General features: G+C 39.5%; 2 protein-coding genes across 3 annotated transcripts in view; both read right to left on the bottom strand.

The window, feature by feature from the left end:
• LOC125761992 (inositol-pentakisphosphate 2-kinase) overlaps nucleotides 1-21401 on the bottom strand; it is a 101606-nt gene that overhangs the window by 77450 nt on the left and 2755 nt on the right. The gene's annotated exons all lie outside the window — the stretch shown is intronic.
• LOC125762004 (protein Tob1-like) lies at nucleotides 1693-21222 on the bottom strand. Its single transcript, XM_049423658.1, has one exon. It carries the CDS (start codon nucleotides 19036-19038, stop codon nucleotides 18118-18120), a length of 921 nt encoding a protein of 306 aa, XP_049279615.1. The 5' UTR covers nucleotides 19039-21222; the 3' UTR covers nucleotides 1693-18117.

The raw sequence follows: 21401 nt of genomic DNA, 5'->3' as shown, positions 1-21401 counted from the left end.
TAGCTATATTTTACCAGATGAACGATCAGTTATATTTGTCATTGATAAGACCACAAACGTATTGCGTATTTCGTTGCATATCGGCCTTTTGGATCATTACAAAAAGTATATCCTTGATCTAATTTAATACCGAAACAACATTATAGACCTTGTGAGAGTGCCTTTTTCTTAGGCGAAGGGAGTTCTTGAGATTAAGTAGTAGCTTTCCAGTTCTTCATAGTAGTTCTACGCAGTACAAAGTAGCCTGTATAGCCATAAGTGAATGACCCGGTAAAGAAGAAATTCAATGCTCCACCTTCACAAAATCGATCTCTGCCGTATACGACTATAGAACTGCGCACTTTCAAGCGAGATAGGTTCAATATCCAATATAAGTCTTTTTGGCTCTCTAAAAACACTCTAAAACCACACTAAATTCGCATTACTTTAAAGGGTGTTCTACAACTACATGCTAAGCTTTGTGACTCCGAACTAGTGATGCGCGGATCGACTCGCACCTATCAGTTGAAGCCATCTGAAAACATCTTCAAGCAATTCGACAAATAGGATCAGTAGGTGTCACTTTTGCTTTATTGATCCTACCGGAATCATCGAACTTGTTGGACATTCAGTGCACCTAAATGGAACGTTTGATCCATGCTCCTACTGATCTGAGGTGATTCAACTGATCCATTGAACTTTGAGAGACTAACCATCCAACAACTAATTGTTTAAAAATTCATAAATACGGAATCGGAATTAATGTTTCACAAATTCCCTCAAGCTAAAGCTAAGCTCAAATAAGAACCGCACCAATAAGATTGTGACATCCGTCTGACAAATCTTGATTCTATTCTGACGAAACATACTGAATTCACAGAAAAATGGAGCGTCGTATCATCAAACAGTTCCAGCGAAACTAAATTTTTAAAACAAACACATTTGTCTAAACATGCAAAAAAAAACGAATTTGCACATTAGAACACACAATTTCAAGATAAATTTTAGAAGAAAAAGACGACCTCTTAAACCAATTTTGAAATACAGCTGAGCAAACAATGTATTGATTCAACATTTTTGCAGAATCTTTGAACGTAGCTCCAGAACCAGGCGATGTACATCGATACCTCATAAGGTCTAAGAAACTTCAAGGAGACTTGAAGATGTGTAGTTAGTAGATTTTTTTCTCAAGAATTACCCATCACCCTGTCAAATTTCTGCCACGCCAATAATTACAAACCAGAGAAAAAAAACAAAAAGAAAAACACCAAACACAGTGTAACGTTTTCATTTTTTCATCAAATTTATGCTGATTTTTTATTATTTCTATGTATAATATACGTTTTAATTACTTTCAATTGTATTTTTCCACCATGCTGTATTTTCATTATCATCATAATCATTATCATGTTTTTTTTTGTTTCATCATCATTATCATCATCATTTATCGCCGTAATCTCTGTACAATTAGTTTTGTTCTTTTTTTTCTTCTTTTTTGCAAATGTTATCATGCTCATAATCATTTAATATATATATATTTATATGCTTATGTTCATTATATAGGAGAAAGAGGGAAAGGATTTTGGGGGATTGTGGGATGTTTTAGTTATGTTTTTGTTTATTTTTCTTTTCTTCCTCCCTTCAATTTTCACCATTTGTATTCAGTATATAATATATATGTAGGTTTTTTCATTCATCATTTAGTTTTGAATTATTTGTTTTTTTTTTGTTTTTTTTTTTCATTTGCATTTAATTTGTTACACAAAAGTAAGAAACTTGTTAACCTAATAAAGTAAGAAAAGAAAAACATGTTGTGTTTTTGAATTGTTGTTTTTTTGCTCTTTCTTTTTCCTGTTTCAACTGCATGTGGCAGACACAATTTTTTCTTTAAACTTTAACTTAACGTATAATGCGCAATCCGTTTGTTTTCAGTTTTACCAGCAGTACGGCATAATGTTTCGTGATCTTGTTATGAAAATAACGATTATACGTGCATTTTATGATCTTTTCCTTGCTATGAAGGGACGCTTACTTGTTGGCTGTGATGGGTTTATGATGTTATACTGCTTTTGTACAGATCTTTTTTCCAGTATCTTTTAACAGTCAGCTTGTACTTTAGGAACGTTTTTTTTTTCTTTGTTATTCTGATTGATAAACAAATGATAATATTTTTACGAATAAGAGAAAAACAAGGATAATGGAAAAGGATGAAAACCGACAAATGACTTTGAATTGCAATGTGTACAAAAGACAAAACGAACAATCGTTTGTCTCCATGCACGTCATTCTTATGCATTTATGACACATAAAAAAAATTTTTGCTTTCATTTCATAGCGTTTGACATTAAATTAAATACGATTTTAGTAACAAATCATTATTACACCATCTATGTATACTCATTTATCGTCTCTTGTTATTTTGTTTGTTTCTTTTTTCGTCATGTTTGAACGCTGCGGTTCATCTTCGTTCGCTTGCTCTTTGATCGTGATAATTTACGTCTTTATGTGTAATGTTGTCCATGGCTGTCGCCCACCTACGGTGCGTTACAGCGGCTTATTTACAAACATTTCGAAGAATCTATCGCCTCCCGCGAACACTTCTATCACTGGTACTAGGAATGGGTGGTAAAAGTAGATGCTGTATGAGTGTGTGGATTATCTTATGTATTGGTGCATTATCATTACGATTTCGTTTGGCGCAACGTCAATCGTGCGCAAGGACATTACAACAATATGAATAAGGATTTTGCAGGATTCGTATCTGGAGCGTTCGTCCATGGGCTTGCTTTTGTATGGGTGTATGAGCTACGGCCGGGTTGATAACCCGTTTGGTTGCACACCAACTCTTATCAACTCGTTTGGTTTGTTAAAGTGTGGATTAATTTTACGTTTTACACATCAGATAAGAAATCGCTACGGTTTGAAAAAACGGTTCTGCACTAAGGTGAGAGAAGATGTACCTTTTTTTGTTTTTAGCTTTATGTTTTGAGTTTTGAATGGAAACATATGGAATACATACACATACACACGCTCTACCGTTTCATCGATCTTACATTCAATTAAACAGCTTCCAATGCAAATTCGTTTCGTTTTGTGATCGTGGTTTTTGGAGTAGGTTTTACATGATTCAACATCGACATATATATTTATATAAGAATTTTGTTTTACTTTTCTGTAAAAGTTTGCCTCTACATTATCCTTTTGGTACGTTCATTTTCATGTTTGATTTTTCTCCCATTTTTTGTGTATGCTTTTTATTTCCTTTTTTTCCTTAGTTTGTTCAATTTTTTGTTTTCTTTTTTTTCAATTGGATATCGGGTACGGGATTTACATTTCATATTTTCAATGTGAATTCATGGATACAATTTTTATGTTAAAAAAAATACACGTTCAAGTTGTGACCAATTTTGAGTTTTAAAAAGAAAATAAAACAAGAAACGAACAGAAGCTACACATATTTCGACAGATCAGGGACAGATAAGTGTTAGACACATTTGTTTAGCTTCAAGTTGTGTGAAAACAAAAATACTCACTGGGGAAGTATTACTGGTATTACTTTAGAGAGTTTAAACAAGAAACGAACTACATGAGTAGCATCCTTCAGCTAAATAATGATTTCATTCTCTACGCGAAATTGAACAGATTGTTTTCATGTTTTATTTTTCAATGTGTTTTCATGTTTGAGTCGTATAATCGATCTTTTAGGTGTTGCTTTTTGCTTAGAAACACGTCGAAACACTTCCACAGGAACTGTGTTTTAACACTTTCTAACTTTCAGTTCTTTGTTTCATAGGTTGTCAATATGCTCAAGGGTGGTTTTCTTTATCTTTAATAAAAGAGGGATGGAAAATGGTTGTGACTAATTCGTGCGCGACAATTATTGCTACACCAACAAAACACAAAACATTTGGTAAAAACGAATGATCGCAGTCAAACATCGATCAGAGCAGAAGGAAGGATTCGTACAAAATTTTGCACAGAATCTTACAAAACATTACATCACATTACGTATATAAATGCTTAAACAGTGTTGTGTTTCATTCGTTTTCTCGTCTTTGTTACGCATTTGTTGTGCACGACGAATATTTGCGATGCTACTTGGGTGAACTTTTAGATGTAACAGAGCAGTACGTAGGAGAGATAAAATGTTCTTTATACTCTTTAATCGTAATCAGTTTCATTGTAGATTTGTACAAATTCACATTACTTGTTTTTATCAGTTCTTCCGTATTTTTAACAGCCATTCTATTCTTGAATTTTTTGTTGACAGTTTGTATATGTTTGTTTGTTTTTTACACCCTTTTTTCGTTCTGTCTTTCTATTTTCTTACAGTTTGTATTAGCTTTTTTTTCTACAAAAGTGAAAACAATACTGGAGAGTTTCGGGTCTTATTTCATGCTACGAGATCAATTTTGAATTGGGCAAACACACCCTCGTTTGCTTTTGATGTTATCAAGCGTTTTGTTTTATCTGTTTCATATTTTGTAGAATAATTCTTATGTACTTTTGAACTAAATTTGAAAACTAAAATGTTTTAACATTGATACATTATGTAACCAATTACTTGATGGTCTATATCTGATATTTAGATAAAACAAAACGTAACATTACTTCTATTAAAAGAAGAGCAAACAAACATATCTAATTCGAGAAACATATCAAAGAGATACTTATTCTGGTTGAATATTTTTTAATGTCGTCTTATCAACTTAAACTTTCCCAACGAAAACGTGAGAATTTCCTGTTTTATATTATCTCTTATTGCATATTGTAGTACGACATCATGTTTCTTTACCTTGTTTTGTATGTAGGTGTGTGTTCACGTTTTAATTTGTGTTGTTTGCCTTTCATTGCCCAGTTCAAAATTGAACTAATATACACAGTATTACGCACATTCTCAATGTTTTGTTCTTTCTCTTTCTCTTTCTCTCTCTCTCTCTCTTTCTCTCTCTTTCTCTCTTGCTTTCTCGCTGTCATATTTCAATGCCTCAGTTTATGCGAATGTATAATTTATGTTACCTTTTTTTTACATTTCTATACACATAACTGTACAGAGCGCTTATGGGGTTTTCTCTTTTCCGTAATCGAGGAATTATCGTTTTCGTGTACAACACGCATCACACATCGTGCTAACCATTTTTAAATAATTTTAAAACAGTTTTGCACCACCGGTTTACACTTATCGCACAATTGTTATTTCATTAATAATTTAAAAATAACAAACTCAACCAGGATTCGCTAAAACTTTGTCTCTTATAGCAACAATTATTACCAGAGATAGCTCTTGTTTCTCTTGCAACCAGTTAAAAATGCTACGAATGATTGTTTTCTTCGTTAACCGGTCTAAAGTGTAACAATATATACGTCTGTATGTGTTTTATTTTCTTCTTTTTTTGTATACATATAAAAGGGATCCATTTTTCTCAATTTTCTCCTTTACAATCTGATTTTCCACAGCTCGTTCAGGTGGCTCTATTTCGCTTATTATCAAAGCCGTGTTGTTTTTTTCTCTGTCAAGCGGAAATGCAGTTCAGAATTAGCGATAGGTTTTTTTTTCTTGTTGTTGTTCACTTTTATGTTACAATCACAGTTCTTTGCATCGATTTTTTGTATGTTTTGTTTTTCTTGTTTTTTTTTGTTTTTTGTTTTCGCTCTCTCTTGGTGGTTTGTCTTCTTAAATGTTAACACATTCGATTGGCTTGTTTTTTTTTATGAGTGCTGATGGGCTGTTCTTGTTCGCTTGCTATCGGTACGATCGGTTTATCACTTTCCTTATCTAACCGGTAAAAAAATATATCTTTCTATATAAATGTTGCACCATTACCTAACTTTGCTTAAATCCGTTTTACATACTTTTGCTTAAGGGTTCGTTTGCTTTGTTTTTGTTTTTTTCATCGTATGGGTGTGTTTGTGGTTTTCGTTTCGTTAAAAATTTGTACATTGTTACATAATTTTCGGTAGCAAGATGTGGGTTTTGTGGACGTATTAATGCATTTTTTGTTGTTGACTTTTGTACGTGAGAGTGCGTGCAAACGAGAGTAGAATATTTTTGCAAAAAAAAGGAAAATCCATGGACCATGAATTTATCGTGTTTTTTCCTAACCATGAATGAACCTTTCAAAATAATACGCTAGTTCTCGCCCAGCAGCAAAGAGAACCAACGTTTACGAGAAGAACACTTTAATAGCTGTCTAATGAGGGTACGCTTTTGCCGTGTCGTCCCATCACTGGACGGCTGAAGCAATAACTAGGCGACAGTCTGGAACGGCAAAATATCCTTATATCGCTAGTCGGAGACGAAAATAACGTACGCGACATCATGAAAACCTGTTTCCTGTGTGCGGTGCGCGCAACATACATATGCGCCCGCAACAAACCTCCCCTAAAGGTTTGCGCGACGCGTTCCCGACGAGGCAGCAACGAGAGGCAGTAAAAGAAACGCAAAAACCGGTTCGCCGTTTTTTTTTTTTAGTTCGCCCGCGTATGCGTAAGTAAGTTGCCAGCGGCAAGTCTGGTGGTTCCCTCGATCGAAAGCCCCATTCCGTGGCCGCTATAGTCTTAATGAGCCGTGGGCCGACGACGACTGCAAGTGATCTCAACCATCTTTCCCAACATCGATGCGTGGCGCACCCGGGGGGGTGGGGGATGGAGAGTCGAAAGCAAACAACACAGCGGCTTTTACATGAGGAGATCGTGCAGAAACGGGCTCGGACAAGTTTTCGAAGCTCTCATCGCCTTAAAAACCACAACAACTATTTTTTTTTTTGGAACCGGTTTGGTGCGATTGTGATGTGGTGCAAACTCCTCGGTCTTCCAAATCCAACCCTGCTGCCACCGCAATCAGGGTTGGAGAAGGAGGTTTTAATAATGAAAAAAAAACGCCTATCATAAGTTCGATCGCGTGAGATCAACCACGAGTAAACAACATTACTGGGAAGCGTAAAAAAAATTAACAACCGAACTGGTAGCACAATGCTGCTGGACATTCTGGCTACACCGGATGAAAAGCTGGACGACCCCCGGGCCGAGATATTGGTGGCAGAAAATCACTGTATCTCACATATCTGAACAGCTTCAATCCGAGATCCCGTCTACGAGAGTGTTTCTTCTAGCTGAACACTCAACACTGCAGCGAAACTTTCAAAACTGGCGCCTTAGACGAACCTCGATCGAATATATCGAACGATCATAAAACGGCGATCTTTCAAGCATTATAAAATGTAAAATAGAAATGTGGGAGGTGGCGCTTAAAAACTTCGCCTGAAACTATTAGTGGACAAAGGAGAACAACAATCACTTGTTCTTTGTTTGCAACAGTACCATATGATTAATGAATTAATTCCCTTTCAACTACACTGTGTGCATGGATAAATGAAGCATTCCTAACCTTGTTTCATGTGTCTAAAAAGACAAAAATATTTATAATCCATTCAGTCCTCTCGGTTCCCAACGTTTGCTCCTTTCCTTATCGCTCTCACGTCACGTACATTCACAGAACGGTTACTGGGTAAATGGTCCAGGAGTGAATCGTCACCACATAACGATTATTACTTGCTTGCTGTAATAATCTGTAATGTAACTTGCTGTTCTGTATAGTGTACGCTCCAACTATACTACCTATAATTTGTACGTTGGTTTTGTAGTCTTATTGATTTCGGTATTGTTCTTTTATTTCGTTTATTACATAAATATCTCGAAAGATAATAATACACAGACAAGGAAGCAAAAACGACCATCAACATATGACCCCACCCGCTGTTCCACCAAAAACACTTCTTCAGGTCACTTCAGTGGTAAAATAACCCTTTTTTGGGAGGGGGGATTTGTTTGCTGTTGTTTTTGTGCAATAAAATAAACGAAACCAAAGCTGCAAAGTTACCATTACTTCTTCGAAATGAATTTATGTTTAAAATGTCTAGATTGAGGCAAGTGATTTATTCGATACGTTATTTTACCGATTAATGGAGAAGGAAATGCCATGCGAGTTTCTCTGCTCCGTTGCAGCCTTTTTTGCTGTATTTTTGATGATTTATCTACATTTTATTCTAAATATTTTTTTATTTTAACTAAAACCCTTTAGTCATGATTTTGACAAAAAAAATATTAATTTTTTATGCCCAAATTTGAGAATAAAGTGTATGAACACTAAAAAAATTCCCAAAAAAAAGGATGCAACCACAGAGAAACATCCAGCAGTATTCCCTTTGATTTCTCTCCATTTTGCAACAGCCTTCAAAAATGTGTGTCGATAAACATTGATTGGAACTGTTTTCTGTACCACCGTCTGTTAAAAATTGGCACCAGGGACATACAATAAGTGTGTTGATTGTTTCTGTGTTTTGCTCATTTCGGTGGCCACATGTCGCATACTTAATACCACCATATATGAACCGTTCAACTCCACCAAAAACCTTGTGGAAAAAGTGCAGACGAGCTTTGTACGCGGATACTGGTTTTTGTCCCCCAAAAATATGCAACAGTTGTGGCTGCAACTGCTGCTACTGCGCACAATGCATATGATTTGGTGAGGTGATATTTTCCCCCATCTGTGTTTTTTTTGGATTGTTAGTTAATATCTATGAATGTGATAGTACCTGTTTTTATATACCTTACACTAAAGAAAAAAAAAACCACACGTCTACCCCACAACAGACAGTCGCCCGTCATGCGCGCTGTCTTGTTGGAAAACTTCTACTCGATCGTACCGTGTTAATTCAACCGTTAAAAAGGAGATACTTCAGTTAAAATCGTTTCACATTTTGTTTTAAACATTCCTGCAAATGGTTTACATATTTTGTGTGTTTGTTGTCTGTTTTTCCCCGTAGATCACAATTAAGATTGAGACGCAACTTTTCGACGTTGTTCGTAACAAAATCATAAGCACGTTTTCTATTTCGCTGTCGACTCAGTAATAACAGCTTGTTCATACATTTGAAACTGAATGATTACTGTGCTTGTGATGGAGATAAAAGTGAATATCTTCAAAACCTTTGATTTGCTGGAGAACCGGACAGGATAGGATGAAAATTATCAACCGAGGTGAAGGTATTGGGGTTGAGAAGCAAAACGTTTTTTTCTCCCTTTACACACGAATCAAACTAATACAAATACAAGAAAAATATTTTCGAAATCAATTATATTACTTCATAAAAAAATTGAAAAACTAAACTTCAGTGTCTTTAGTTAAGTAAATGAATCACTCAATGTATGACTTTGTTTCGCTAATGGAAAATTTTCCAAGCCATGTCCTGGCCCTCCAACAATTACTGTTTTGTAATTTTGTTTTCTGTTTTTGTTTTAACGCAGTTGTTTTGTTTTTTTTTTGTTTTAGTTGTTCATCAGTATGTTTAATGTTCAGCCTTTGTTATGTTGAAAGCTTGATTTGATTTCGCCCGTCTGCATGTTATGAGTGATGTTTTACGTTTGAAAACTTTATATTTTTCTTCATGTTTTGGATTGTGTTTTCTATGTTTAATTCTTTTAACTTGATCTTTTGTTAAGAAAACCAATATATCCTCCTGTGTATGCGTTCGTAGCACGATTGACTGTGTTTTTGTTTTTGTCTCTTATTTTGTAATTCATAATTTGCAGTCATTAAAGCCTCTTCAAACATACTTCTCGTTTCGTTTGTACCTGCCCGGTTGTTATATAAAAATATTTATTATCACATTCAAATATATTCGTTAGGCGCTCCATAGATCATATCTCTTGCGTGTGCGTAGGAAGCGACGTTACCAATACCACATCGTACCTCACAAAAAAAGCATATCCCTGTGTGTGTGTTTTTTCCCCTCTTGCGATTGTTTTATTCATTTTCTTGTGATTTTTTCATTGTTTTTTTCTTTTTCCCTTGTTTTTCCTTGTAAAGAGATAGCGTTTCAAGAAGTTTGTTTGTTTTATGTTATTAAATTACAACTGTTCGATACCGGTACTATGCGCTTTTTTCTAATAATTTTACTTGATTACAATCGAAAAAGGATGCAATTAAATCAAAGGGCGCAAAAAGTAAGGAAAGGAAGCAATTGAAACTATTGCCGTTTGTCAAAATTATAAAAAAAGAAGTTTTTTTTAAAGAACAGTACAATATAAAAGAACTTTCGAGCGAAAATACAAACCGGTACACCCTTATCAATTAAACTTACATATTGATAAGCGTATACCACTCCATTCGTTGCTTTGTTTGCATCAAAATATTTTACATGTATTGCATTGCTTTTGCCTTACCACCAGCACCACCAGCTATGCCGTATACGGGTTGCAGGAGCATATTTCAATTTAGCGAGACTAGAAACGGTCCAAGAAATTCCCTACAGCAATAGTGACAAGAAGGAAGGAGCAGTTCCTTCTGTCTCGAAATCACAGATCGTTCAAAATTGTTGAATCTTTATCCAATGTCCACCGGAAAGTTTTGACTTGACTTGAGTGCGACACTTGAGTGGAATAAAGAAATTTACCTTTTTTTCTAGTTGCACGATATACTCACAACATTGTAAGTTGTCACACATTGCTAGAGGTAAATACAAATTAATAGTTACCCAGCAAGATGGTAAGATCACAGGATGATACATACTTAGTCAATCCTTGGACATTATTGGAGAAATTTGCTGGTGCTGGTCGTCTAATGGGAAAGAAGAGGCAAATAGCAACGATAGTATGCGGAAATAAACAATTTTGTTCGAAACTTTTGCTAAGCTTTTCTCTAGTTTACAAGAATATCACGAATATAATAAGCTGAACCATTAGCAGAAGATATCATGCGAAGGTGTATTCCGAACAATTCAAATTGATCGACTTCGACAAAACTGAAATTGTTGGCAGAAAGCCCTTGCTATAGATGGACAATAACAGAAACTACATCTTTTTTTTTCTTCAATGATCTTTTCCCTTTTACATCCGATTACCTCTTAAACGTATATTACATCCCAGAGTTCCCCCATAAGAATGGAACGAGTTTGGTCGTGGACGATTATGCGACCAAGTGCAGTGGTTGTTATATGTACAAAAATGTAAAAAAATAACTTCAAATATACATCATTGAACCTTTCATAACAATTGTTTCTCTGTCTCTCTGTATCTCCAAACGATTAAAGCTGTTCTACGGGCTTCAAACATAAGATGGCATCGTTTGAATGCCCCATTTTCTGGAGAAACTTTCAAGCTATTCGTCTTGTTGCCTTTCCCACTCGTTTGGATTCAATTCTATACATGATGGCAGTCACTAATTTATAGAAACTTTGCTCGTACTTTTACCTCTTGCAGCTCTTATCCCAAAGCCTTTCTTAGTGTCCATCAAGGTGCTGATGAATAACGATTAGGGAAGATGTTCTGATCTACTTACAGTATTCACCCACGGGTAATGCATTAGTAACGCATTTGTGTCGCGTTCCTTTGCTGAAGCATTTACATACATAATGTAATAGTTGTAAATAACCGTTGCATATGTTTTGAAAGCATATGTGTGTACTCAAAGCTAGAACGCTTTTTCTTTCGTAAGTGTCGTATCTCGTACATCATATTCAAAGGTTTCCACAGAATCTGCCATACATAACGCTTATGAATTCGACAATTTCCAACATCTTATTTACTCTACCACCGGCAATTGGAAGTAGCCAGTGTCCATCTCAGAGTTTCAATGTCATATAAATCTCTGCATGAACAAGAAATCACAGTAGTAAACACGTTTGATCGTGCTGCTCTAATCAAAAAGCCTCCCAACCCTCAATAATGACGTATAAAAGAAAGAGCACATATAGGATTGGGTGGTCTATTTCATGTGCCATTGCTAGATCTTAGTAGCAGAGCACGGCTCGTGTGATTAGAAATAACAACAGAAGTAAAAAAAAACTCTTTACATGACAAGCGCATCAAACGTCACATCGTGATGTTTTTACCAAAATATGTAAAATAAACAACATTGCAGACGACGTCACCTTGTCCAAAGAAAGGGAGGGCGCATCAGCCATTTTGAAACATCATGTTACCATGCGTACGGGACACACAATTTACTGTGTGTGTTAGTGTGCGTGGGCTAGAGGCGTTTAGTCACGTAGCTCACATTACAAACCACGAAAATAATGCCCGAAAACTTCTCGAGCCACGAACGCGGTGGGGTGAGTTCAACGAAGAAGAAAAAAAATCGTATAATCATCATTATCATCGTGCGACTAAAAGAGGGCCGAGGGGGGGGGGGGGGGGGGGGGCGCTTGTGTCTTTTATATCGACAACATACTTCACGCATACAAACGCGCAACACATGCACAATGCGGTCCCCTCGATTTAATCTACCACCAAATAGCAGCAGGAGCGAAAATCAACCCCCTTGCGGGATGGTGTGCCCTCTCTCTCTCGAGAGAGAGAGACAGATCTATCCAGACCCTCGTAGTTCCCGTTTCCACACGCACTATCACACGTGTGACTTTTTTGTTTCGGCAAATCCAACCAGGCCAGGACCAGCAATAAACATCCAAATCACCCATCGACGTGTGTTTTTATTGCGCCGTTTGCACACGCGAAACAGTGTTGCAGGGAGCAGCCCTTCGGTTTTCGCATGAACCTAATAGACGGTTGCTGCTGCTGGATTGATGGGTTTAATGATGGCCGTTGTTTCCCAGGCACACGCACACGAACATCGAACGCACAACACAAAAACCTTGCGCAGTCTGGAACGAACAAGGCTTCGCGCGGCCATCAAACACACGGCCCATCAGTCGCGGCGAACAAACAAAAGTGCTCAAACAAAAACGCAGCCTAGTCGGAGCGCTTCTGCCCCCTTCTTTTTGTTGTGTTTGCGGGCTTATGTTTGTATGCGTGCGTGTTTGTGTGAAGGTGACTCATGCGTCCATGCACGGTAGCACCAACAACCCCGCACAATGCGTGTATGTTGGATGGAAAATCTGTGCGTAGAAGCGATGGGCTGTCGGTGATGCACTTGCACATAAAGCGAACGCCAAACAACGCTACCTCTGCCTGCCTGTACTAGTGAAAACACACATTCTCTTCACTGGCCTGGAAGTGTGTGTTGTGTGAAAATTGCAACAACAACAAAAAAGTTCAATACAAATTTTCCATTCAAATGCCACTTTCAAAATGGAAACAAAACTGCGCACTGCAGTTTGAAATTGGATGAGTTTCCACCCCACAGTTCCATTCGCTCATTTGCTACAGTTCAAACCTCAAAGCAAGAGAAGCATTTTCTATTCGCGATTACAACTTATTTGTCGGCCCAAAAACTTTCCGACCTTTTTCCCCTAGGCTGGAAAACATTAAGACAAAAAAAACATCGCAACTGTAACTATCCGAAGAAAAATATCGAAGATAAAATGTACAAACATTACCTTCAAACTTTGTAAAAAAAACCTAAATGTAAAATAAACAGATCTGGAAGCTTGATGTACGTAGCAACGAGCATGACTAGGTAAAACAACTGGAAAAATTCTGACTTTCAGCAAACCCCTCACCAGCTTAGCCTGCCTTAGTCTGCTTTAATAATCTATACTTAATGAGGAAAAGAAACCAACATACTACAAAAACACAACTGCTGATATCTTTCCTTGTCCATTATTGAAATGTATCTGGTTATATAATTAAAAGTGAACTTTTAACCCTTATTTCTATACTGGAAGGAGGAAAGTTTGCAGGAAAACACTGATGTTCACTGTTTAAACACTGAAATGCCCAGGGTTGTAGGCCACACAAGATTACGGACATAACATTCTGAGATTGTATTATGTCCAAAAAAAAAGAAGAAGAATCTCTGAGTTTAAATTTGAAGCAAAAGACTCGAACAACTGTAGTCAGGCAATCTTGAAAAATTCTAAAGATCCAGAATTATTGTTTATTCGCTAGAGTCCCAAAGTCCCTATATTGCAAAAGAATTCTTAAACATTTCAGAGTTCCAAACTACTGATTCCATTTCTAATGATAATCATATCGTTTTGTTGATTTCTGTTCTTTGTGCTAGACAAATCACACAGCAGCGATCATCCTCATAATACGAGGTGCATGATCATCCTTCTTTCGTGATCTTCCTTGTGATAAAAACTGTTGCAAACACTCCTCTGATCGCTCAAGGAATCTTAAGTTCTCGGTGAGTTATTTCAAAACGTGATTGAAACAAAGTTTAATAGTCACCACAGTTGAAGCACTCGATCGACTGGATCGACTGGCGCTCTCTGTTTTGTGTACCATCATTTTCTGTTTCCTCCATAACAGCAATCGTACGAACTTCAATCTTTCTCAGACGTATTTCTACCATGCTTAAAGTCCTCCCAAATTAAATAGCAACCCATGTAAGCGTTGCTCTCCACAATTCTCCATTTATTCCTGCGTGACTTGAGAATCCTTTCTTTGTTCCTAACAACGAACGATCGTACAAACCATAAACACAAAGGTGATCTCGAGCCAGTAGTAGTAGCGATGGTGGAAATTAAAAGACGTAGCAGTAGGCGGTGATGACGTAGTAGAAACAGCAGCTCCATGACGACGAACAACGATGACGGAAAAAACGCAGCGAGATGAACAAACAAACAAAAAACCAAAAAAAAAAAAATAAAGCAGACAAGTGAAAGATGTGGAAATGAAAGTAAACAAAAGGAAAATAAAAAAAGAAGCTTGATTTTAAAGTTTTTTTAATGCAAGTGTAGATGTTATTCTTTTCTTCTTTGATTCGAAAATTGTTACAGCAAAATAATTATAAGCAAATATAGTGTTTGTATGTATATATATATAGTTTTTTATAAACAATCGATTCTCTCTTTCTCTCACACACATCCTTCCTATCGCTACCCTTTTTCTTCCTCCTCCTCGCTTACCTTACTACAACTGACTCCCTTCATTTAGACTTTTTCGTCCCTTCCCCGGTTAGCAGGGAAGGGTACCTTTCTTCACACCCTTGTTTCGGCCTTTCCTCTTCCTACCCAATCGCTACACTTCTTCACCGATAAAAAAAACCCCAAATGCGTGCCCACCACTTGCTACTCTTTTTTTTTCAATCGGTTCCCACGAAAATGGGGAAACTCTCGCATGAAACTCCAGGACAGGAGGTAGACGCGCGCGACCCGATGTAACGGGTTAGGGGTCAACCAGGAGAAGAAGCATTACAGCAAAGGGCCTGGTTGGGCGAGAGGGGGGTATTGTTGTTTGGAAAGGGGTTGGAGAAGAAATGGATCTTATTAAAACAAACCTCTTACTACCCTGGATTCACTCGCTTCTCGCTCTTACTCGCTAACAAAATTATCATGTCACATACTTCACATATCTCTTCATCCGTCACTCTATCACGCTATCACTTTATCCACACTTTTCCTTCCGTTTCCCCGACACTCTTCCTGACCGTTGCAAGATCGCGGGTGGATCTTTGCCCCTGCTTTTTTTTGCTACCGTTTGCATTTCTTTTTCTCCCTCTCTCTCTATCTCTTTCTGTTGTCCCCGAAACAATCGAACCAAACACAATCGTTTCTCACCCGTTGTGTGTGGGGGTGTGCGAATGTGTTTGGCATGGTTGTTTTAGGATCTTATCTAGAGCGAGAGAGCTTAGGAATTGAAATAGTAACCAAAAAAAAGGAAGAAAAAAAACCATATGTGCAACGGCGAGTGAAGAAACGAAAATACGTAAAAGGAAAAATGCACACCGGACAATAAAAGTGTAATACAGAACAGAAATCTGGCATCGTTTTTTTTTTTACACGCATATACGCACATCTTGAAACTAAATTAATCGTTTGGACTGGTTGGTGAGTTTGAGGGGTTGAGAGGCAAGCGGTGGGAGGGGGCGAAATTGCAACGCCCCGTACACCTCCTCCTCTCTGTACTTTACAATCTGCACAACATCATACACGCCCGTACAAGGGCGCTTGGTGGCAGCCTCACAAAGAAAAGATTTAATTTAAACACAAATGTAAAAAAAACACATTTTATCGTAGAAAAATAAAGTATCTCAAAAAAAAGTAGTATTGTTGTTTTTCCTTCCTTTACAAACTATTCCTAATGCTTCGTTTCTAGCGTGAATATTGGTCTTCGTCCAATTTTTTTCTCTGTGCACCCACATACGCACACATACACATCGACAGTTACATTTTCGGGCTTTTCAGGGCCAGCAGCACTCTTCGGGGCCCCCCGCAATTAATATGACTTTTGCTTAATTTCAAAGCTTACTTTGCTAGCTTTCATGCAGTCACGAGCGAATCACACACGCATAAATGTTGGGAGGGTTGTATGTTACATTACGTTTCGTATTTTTTTTTGTTTCTTTGTTTTTCTTATCGTTTTGTTTGTTTCTCTTCTTCCCTTTCGCTTTCTCTCTCTCTTGCTCTGTATTTATGCTTTACTTGCTTGTACTGTTTTCCTCATCATCGTACATATTTCCATCTTCCAAAACTTGTCACACCACAGAAACATGAAAAAGATTTTCCTTTTCGCGTGTTTGTATTTCATTGTTGACTCGTTTTCTCTCCCTTCCTAAACCATTCCGCTGCTCTTCTACTACTGGTATAATAAAGACGTTTTGTGTTTTGAAATTAATATTGATCACAATTGAAATGCGTCGCGCTACACCTACAAGGTGTCTCCAAATCCATGGTTTGTTATTCAGTGTGTGTCTGTGTGTTTTCTATGATGTATGTAAAGCCACACATCAACATCATCATGTACATCTAAAACTAATGCCATCACTCTTCCACTCGTTCTCTCCATGCAACCCGCAGCAGCTTTGCGTGTTGTCTTGTGATGGGAAATAAGGAGGTTTAATCACACGCGCTGTATATTCAACGAGACATGTCGTTGCGCGTAGTTTGCTGAAGATCATCCGTTTCCATTGCGTCTACCGTGTTTTTGTTGTTGTTGTTTGTGTCTTCATTCTTCTGCAGCCACAGCCTTCTTCTTATTCTTCTTCCCGATTTCTTCTGTGCTCGTGCTTTTTCCTCTGGGCAGGTGCACACCAGAGAGCTGATGACAGTTGTGCGCACCGGTTGACAGTTGTGCGCACCCCCATCCTTCAGTTCATTTATTTTCCATACCGTTTACATAGCCTATAGGGTGGTTGAAGTTGGATTTTTCTTTTGCACTGTTTTTGTGTGACTTGTGTTGTTACTGCTACTATTCGATAAAGGTACTCCCCGCCCATCTTCTCGCGACACACTACCGCAACACGTTCTATCCTTTCACAATCTTTCGCCTTAAAAACAAATATCAGTGTAGGAACTCTCTGCTCTATTTTGCCGGAACACACGTTCCGGAGCCCGTTAAATCACACATCATATTCCAGCTGGCAAACTCCACTCCAGAAGCAGGACGAGCGTGTGTGCACACACACACGCGTTCACGCACAAAATCACACAATATACATATACGCATATACACAGTCGCTCACGATCACGATACGATCGCACACATTTAAACACGTTTTTCGATGGCAATTAAAAAAAAGACTTGGGTATCATTTTTCTGGTGGGCAAATGACGTATTGTTGTCGTATGGAATTGGCAGCAGTTTTCTGCTACTAGGTATTACTCTCATTCGAAAGGAACAGAACTTTGCTCTTCTTGTAGAACGCCACCACGCACTTATTATTTCCGGCTTTGTTTGACTTGGTTGCTTTGTACACGAATGGTGTTTGAAAAACACTCTACGACTATCCTTTTTTTGTTGCTGGATTCTTTTTCTTTCTGCTTTCTACACAACAATGCACAAAACAGAACAGAAACATACACGCGTCCGCGCACACACACACGCACCGTACAGAAGAAAAAGCAGGATCACACACACGCGCGCGCCCGCAAACGCACACACAGATACACTATTTATGCGCTGCATTTCCGTTCCTTCAGCGTCTTATTAAGCTTCCATTTTTTCCCTACCATTTGTTAAAAAACATCACATAAATCTTGCTCGTTCCTATTAGCAACGGTTGCTTGTACTTGTACTTGTACTGGGGGTTTTTGGGGGGGGGATTGGAAGGATAAAAAACATCCAGATTTCTTAAGGATAGCTGCTGCTGATCGAGGGAGAGATCCATTTTGTTGTTTGTGGGGGGATGATGTGCCTGCGATGGACATGCGATGACACACCGATAATACACAAACACATCGGTTTTTTGATCACCTTGCTGCTGGGTTTTCCCCCGTCTTCGCCTTCCTCATCGACTTAACATTGGGTGCGCACTTTGTTATTGACGAACTGGTTGTCCCAGGGGAAGTACTGCTGGGGCTGATGTACGTTCGCAGCGGCCGATGGGTAGTAGTTGTTGCTGTGCTGCTGCGGTCCATGGGGATGCTGCTGCTGTTGCTGAGCGGCCTGGTATCTGGCGAGATTTTGCTGCTGCTGATGGTTCAGGAAGCCGGCGGCACCGTACGGTGGGCTGAGCGGTGGACTAGTCTGTCCGCTCGACGACGACGACATGCTGTTGCTGTGGCGCTGCTTCGCATAATGATGATGGTGGCTGTTGTTGTTCGATTGGTTGTGATTGTACTTGTTGTTATGGTGCTGCTGCTGCTGCTGCTGCTGACCCTGGTGCGATTTCCCATTGGTGCTACCGCTGTGCTCCAGGTAGTCAACCATCATCGCGCCCGCACTACCATTGCCACTGTCCACCGACGACACGGACAGATCGAGCCGGCCGACCCGCTCCATGATGAATTCGTCGCACGCAATGCCGCTGCTGCTGCCGGTCGAGTCGAGATCGGACGATGGGCTCGCACGGCTCTGGGCCGTATCGTACAGCACGCAGATCGTACCATTCTCCCCAATCCGGTACGACACCTCGTCCGGATCGATCCAGATCGTTAGCTCGAGGGGTAGCAACTTCCGCAACACGACCGTATTCAGCCCGACCGCATGGCCCGCCTTCTCGATGATCGGATCCATCTTGCCGTTGATGCGAATGCACCGGAAACCGGACCCCTTCGTCGGTACATCCGGGTACCAGTGGCACTGGAAGTGGCGTGTCAGGATCTGTTCCAGCGAACCCTTGAAATGCTGCAGCTGGCTTTCCGACAGTTGGTTCGCCTTCCGCACACGCAGCAGGTTCATCAGGAAGTCGGCCGCCGAATTTACCTCTATCCTCATGTTCGCGTTGCAACGGGATGTCGCTGTAGAAGGGATGTCACTGAATGATGGTGATGGCGAGGTAGGACACGATACGCTCCGTGTTGCTGCCGATGTCCTTCAACGTAGGTTGCTTCTTTCCCGTCTGCTGTTGCGTTGTAGCTGCTGCTGCTGTTGGTGCTGCGTTCGTTAACACCTTTTTCGCGAACGAACAAGGTGCTGATGATGCGTACATTCAAAGCTGGCCGGGACAATACAGTACGTACGCACACACAAAGAAACGCGCGCGCGACCGAACCTCGTTTCTCGATTGCGATATGCGGTTAGGTGTGTTGGTTAGGTGTTTTTGTGTGTGGCCTTGCGCGGTTTTCGATGCTTTCCACAGGGCAGAAGAAGGTCTTAATGCGATGAAATGTGTACACACGGGGTCAGCAACGAAACGGAAGTTGGTTGAATGCACGAAATTATCACAGAGCTCCTCCGAACCAACAAACCAACATCAATAACGCCAAACGATCCGAAATAGATATCCCGATCGATCGGATTGTAAAACGCAACGTAATACGCACACGTACACACACTCTCTCAACCCCCCACACACACTGGGCAGATGTTTTCGTTCACGTCAACGATTGCTCGCACCCACTGTGGTGTGTTTTTTTCCCCCAGGGGATGATGATGATGATGATTGGCGATGTAGTGGTGCAAGCTTCCAGATACGCTCGCTAGTGTGCGTGTACAACTACAATTTCTGCTTCCTGCTTCTTCTTCTACGCACACACACACACACGAATACGCACGAATAAAAACGTACAGCTTTCGTCACTAGAGGAACGGGGTGGAGGGGGGTGTCCACACTGTATAACACACTTTCCACACTTCTTCCGTTCGTGCACGCACACTATTTTACCAAAAAGTGTTGGGGCCTCTTCAAAGATGGTTGCCAGCTCGCCACGAAATATGGAGAGGATGTGGGTACATTAATTTGCACTCATCATTGCTTTCACGAAATTATAACGATTCACATATACGTATACACACGCGTGCACACACACACACAGGACACACTCAATTATACATACATTCAACGCACTTTTGTGAGTCGTTTTCTTGGCTCACACGCGTACAAATGTGTGTGCGTGTGTTTGTGCGAAACACGGAAACGCTGGGGTTTTTTTTTTGCTCTCTATTGGTGATGAAGTTTGCCACAAAAAAACCAGCTCGAACAGCTACACACAAATAAACGACGGCCTCGTTTAATGGCTACGCTGGTGGTAGAAGAAGTGAGGACAGAGAAACACGTTCAAACTGGTCGTACAAAAAAAAGAAGGGCAAATTGTTGCGTGTGGTGGTATTAGTGGTTCGTCGTCACTCTCTATTGGTTGGTTTGCTAACAGCAGCTGCTGCTGCTGCGCCTGCTTGTAACACGTTCTGCTTAGGGAAAAATCACAAGGTTTCTTTTTTTTTCCTCTATTGGAACATGGATGGCTTTGTTTCACGAAACGGGTTTTTTTTTTGTCTGGCTGTTGTTTGTTGGTGGTAGTAGATCACAATACAGAAGAGCGAAAAATTTAACTGCAAAAATCCACCCTCTTTTTGGCACACACCGCCGTGGTTGTTCGTCGTCGCGCGTGTGGTAACCTCGATTGTGCGGAGGATGTTAGGGAGATGAAAATTGGGCACGATTTCTGCCACCGTCACTAGATGCCAATGTGTTTGTAGGCGCTAGTTGCGTTTCGCGGGGAGGGCAAGTTGGTTGGATAAGAGCACGTTCAACTTTCGAATCACGCGTTTTTGCTTGCTTTTTTGCAGATGGCAAACGATCTCTTCCTCTTTCACTCGTCCAGTCCGCTATTTCCTTTCCTCACTCTCTCTTTCTCACACACACACTCCTGCCTTTCTCACCACTCTTGGCTCTCTTGCACGACGTTGCCAAACTGCACGCTCCGTCCTGTCCGATCTTGATGCCACGGAGGTTAAAATTCGAATGCGTCGATGCAAACAGCCCTTACTGCCATTGACGCTCTTGTACATTAAAAGACAGAGACAAACAGCGTCGCGCCTTTCATTCACTCTGCTGTACTTCGCAATATCCAGGGCTCGTGAAAACTGCCACAATAAAAACAACAATTCAACCCGTCAACTACAGTATAAACACACAAATTCATTTTCGAAATTAACACCCAGCTGACCAAATCACACTGGTACGCCTTTTTCGAAATTCATTATTCTATCTGTATTTTACAAAATCTACAGATCAACCAGTTGTAATGACGTTGTTATTGTTTTTAAAAATACCAAAATTCATGAAAATAAATACATTTAAACTGTATGAATCGAATAATACACACATCTCATTTCATTCATAATTATTAGTGCGTAAA

This window comes from Anopheles funestus, chromosome 2RL (genome assembly GCF_943734845.2).
Source record: "Anopheles funestus chromosome 2RL, idAnoFuneDA-416_04, whole genome shotgun sequence".
Lineage (NCBI taxonomy): Eukaryota > Metazoa > Arthropoda > Insecta > Diptera > Culicidae > Anopheles > Anopheles funestus.
Note: the sequence above shows the minus strand (reverse complement) of the source record. Positions and strands in the feature narration are given on the sequence as shown.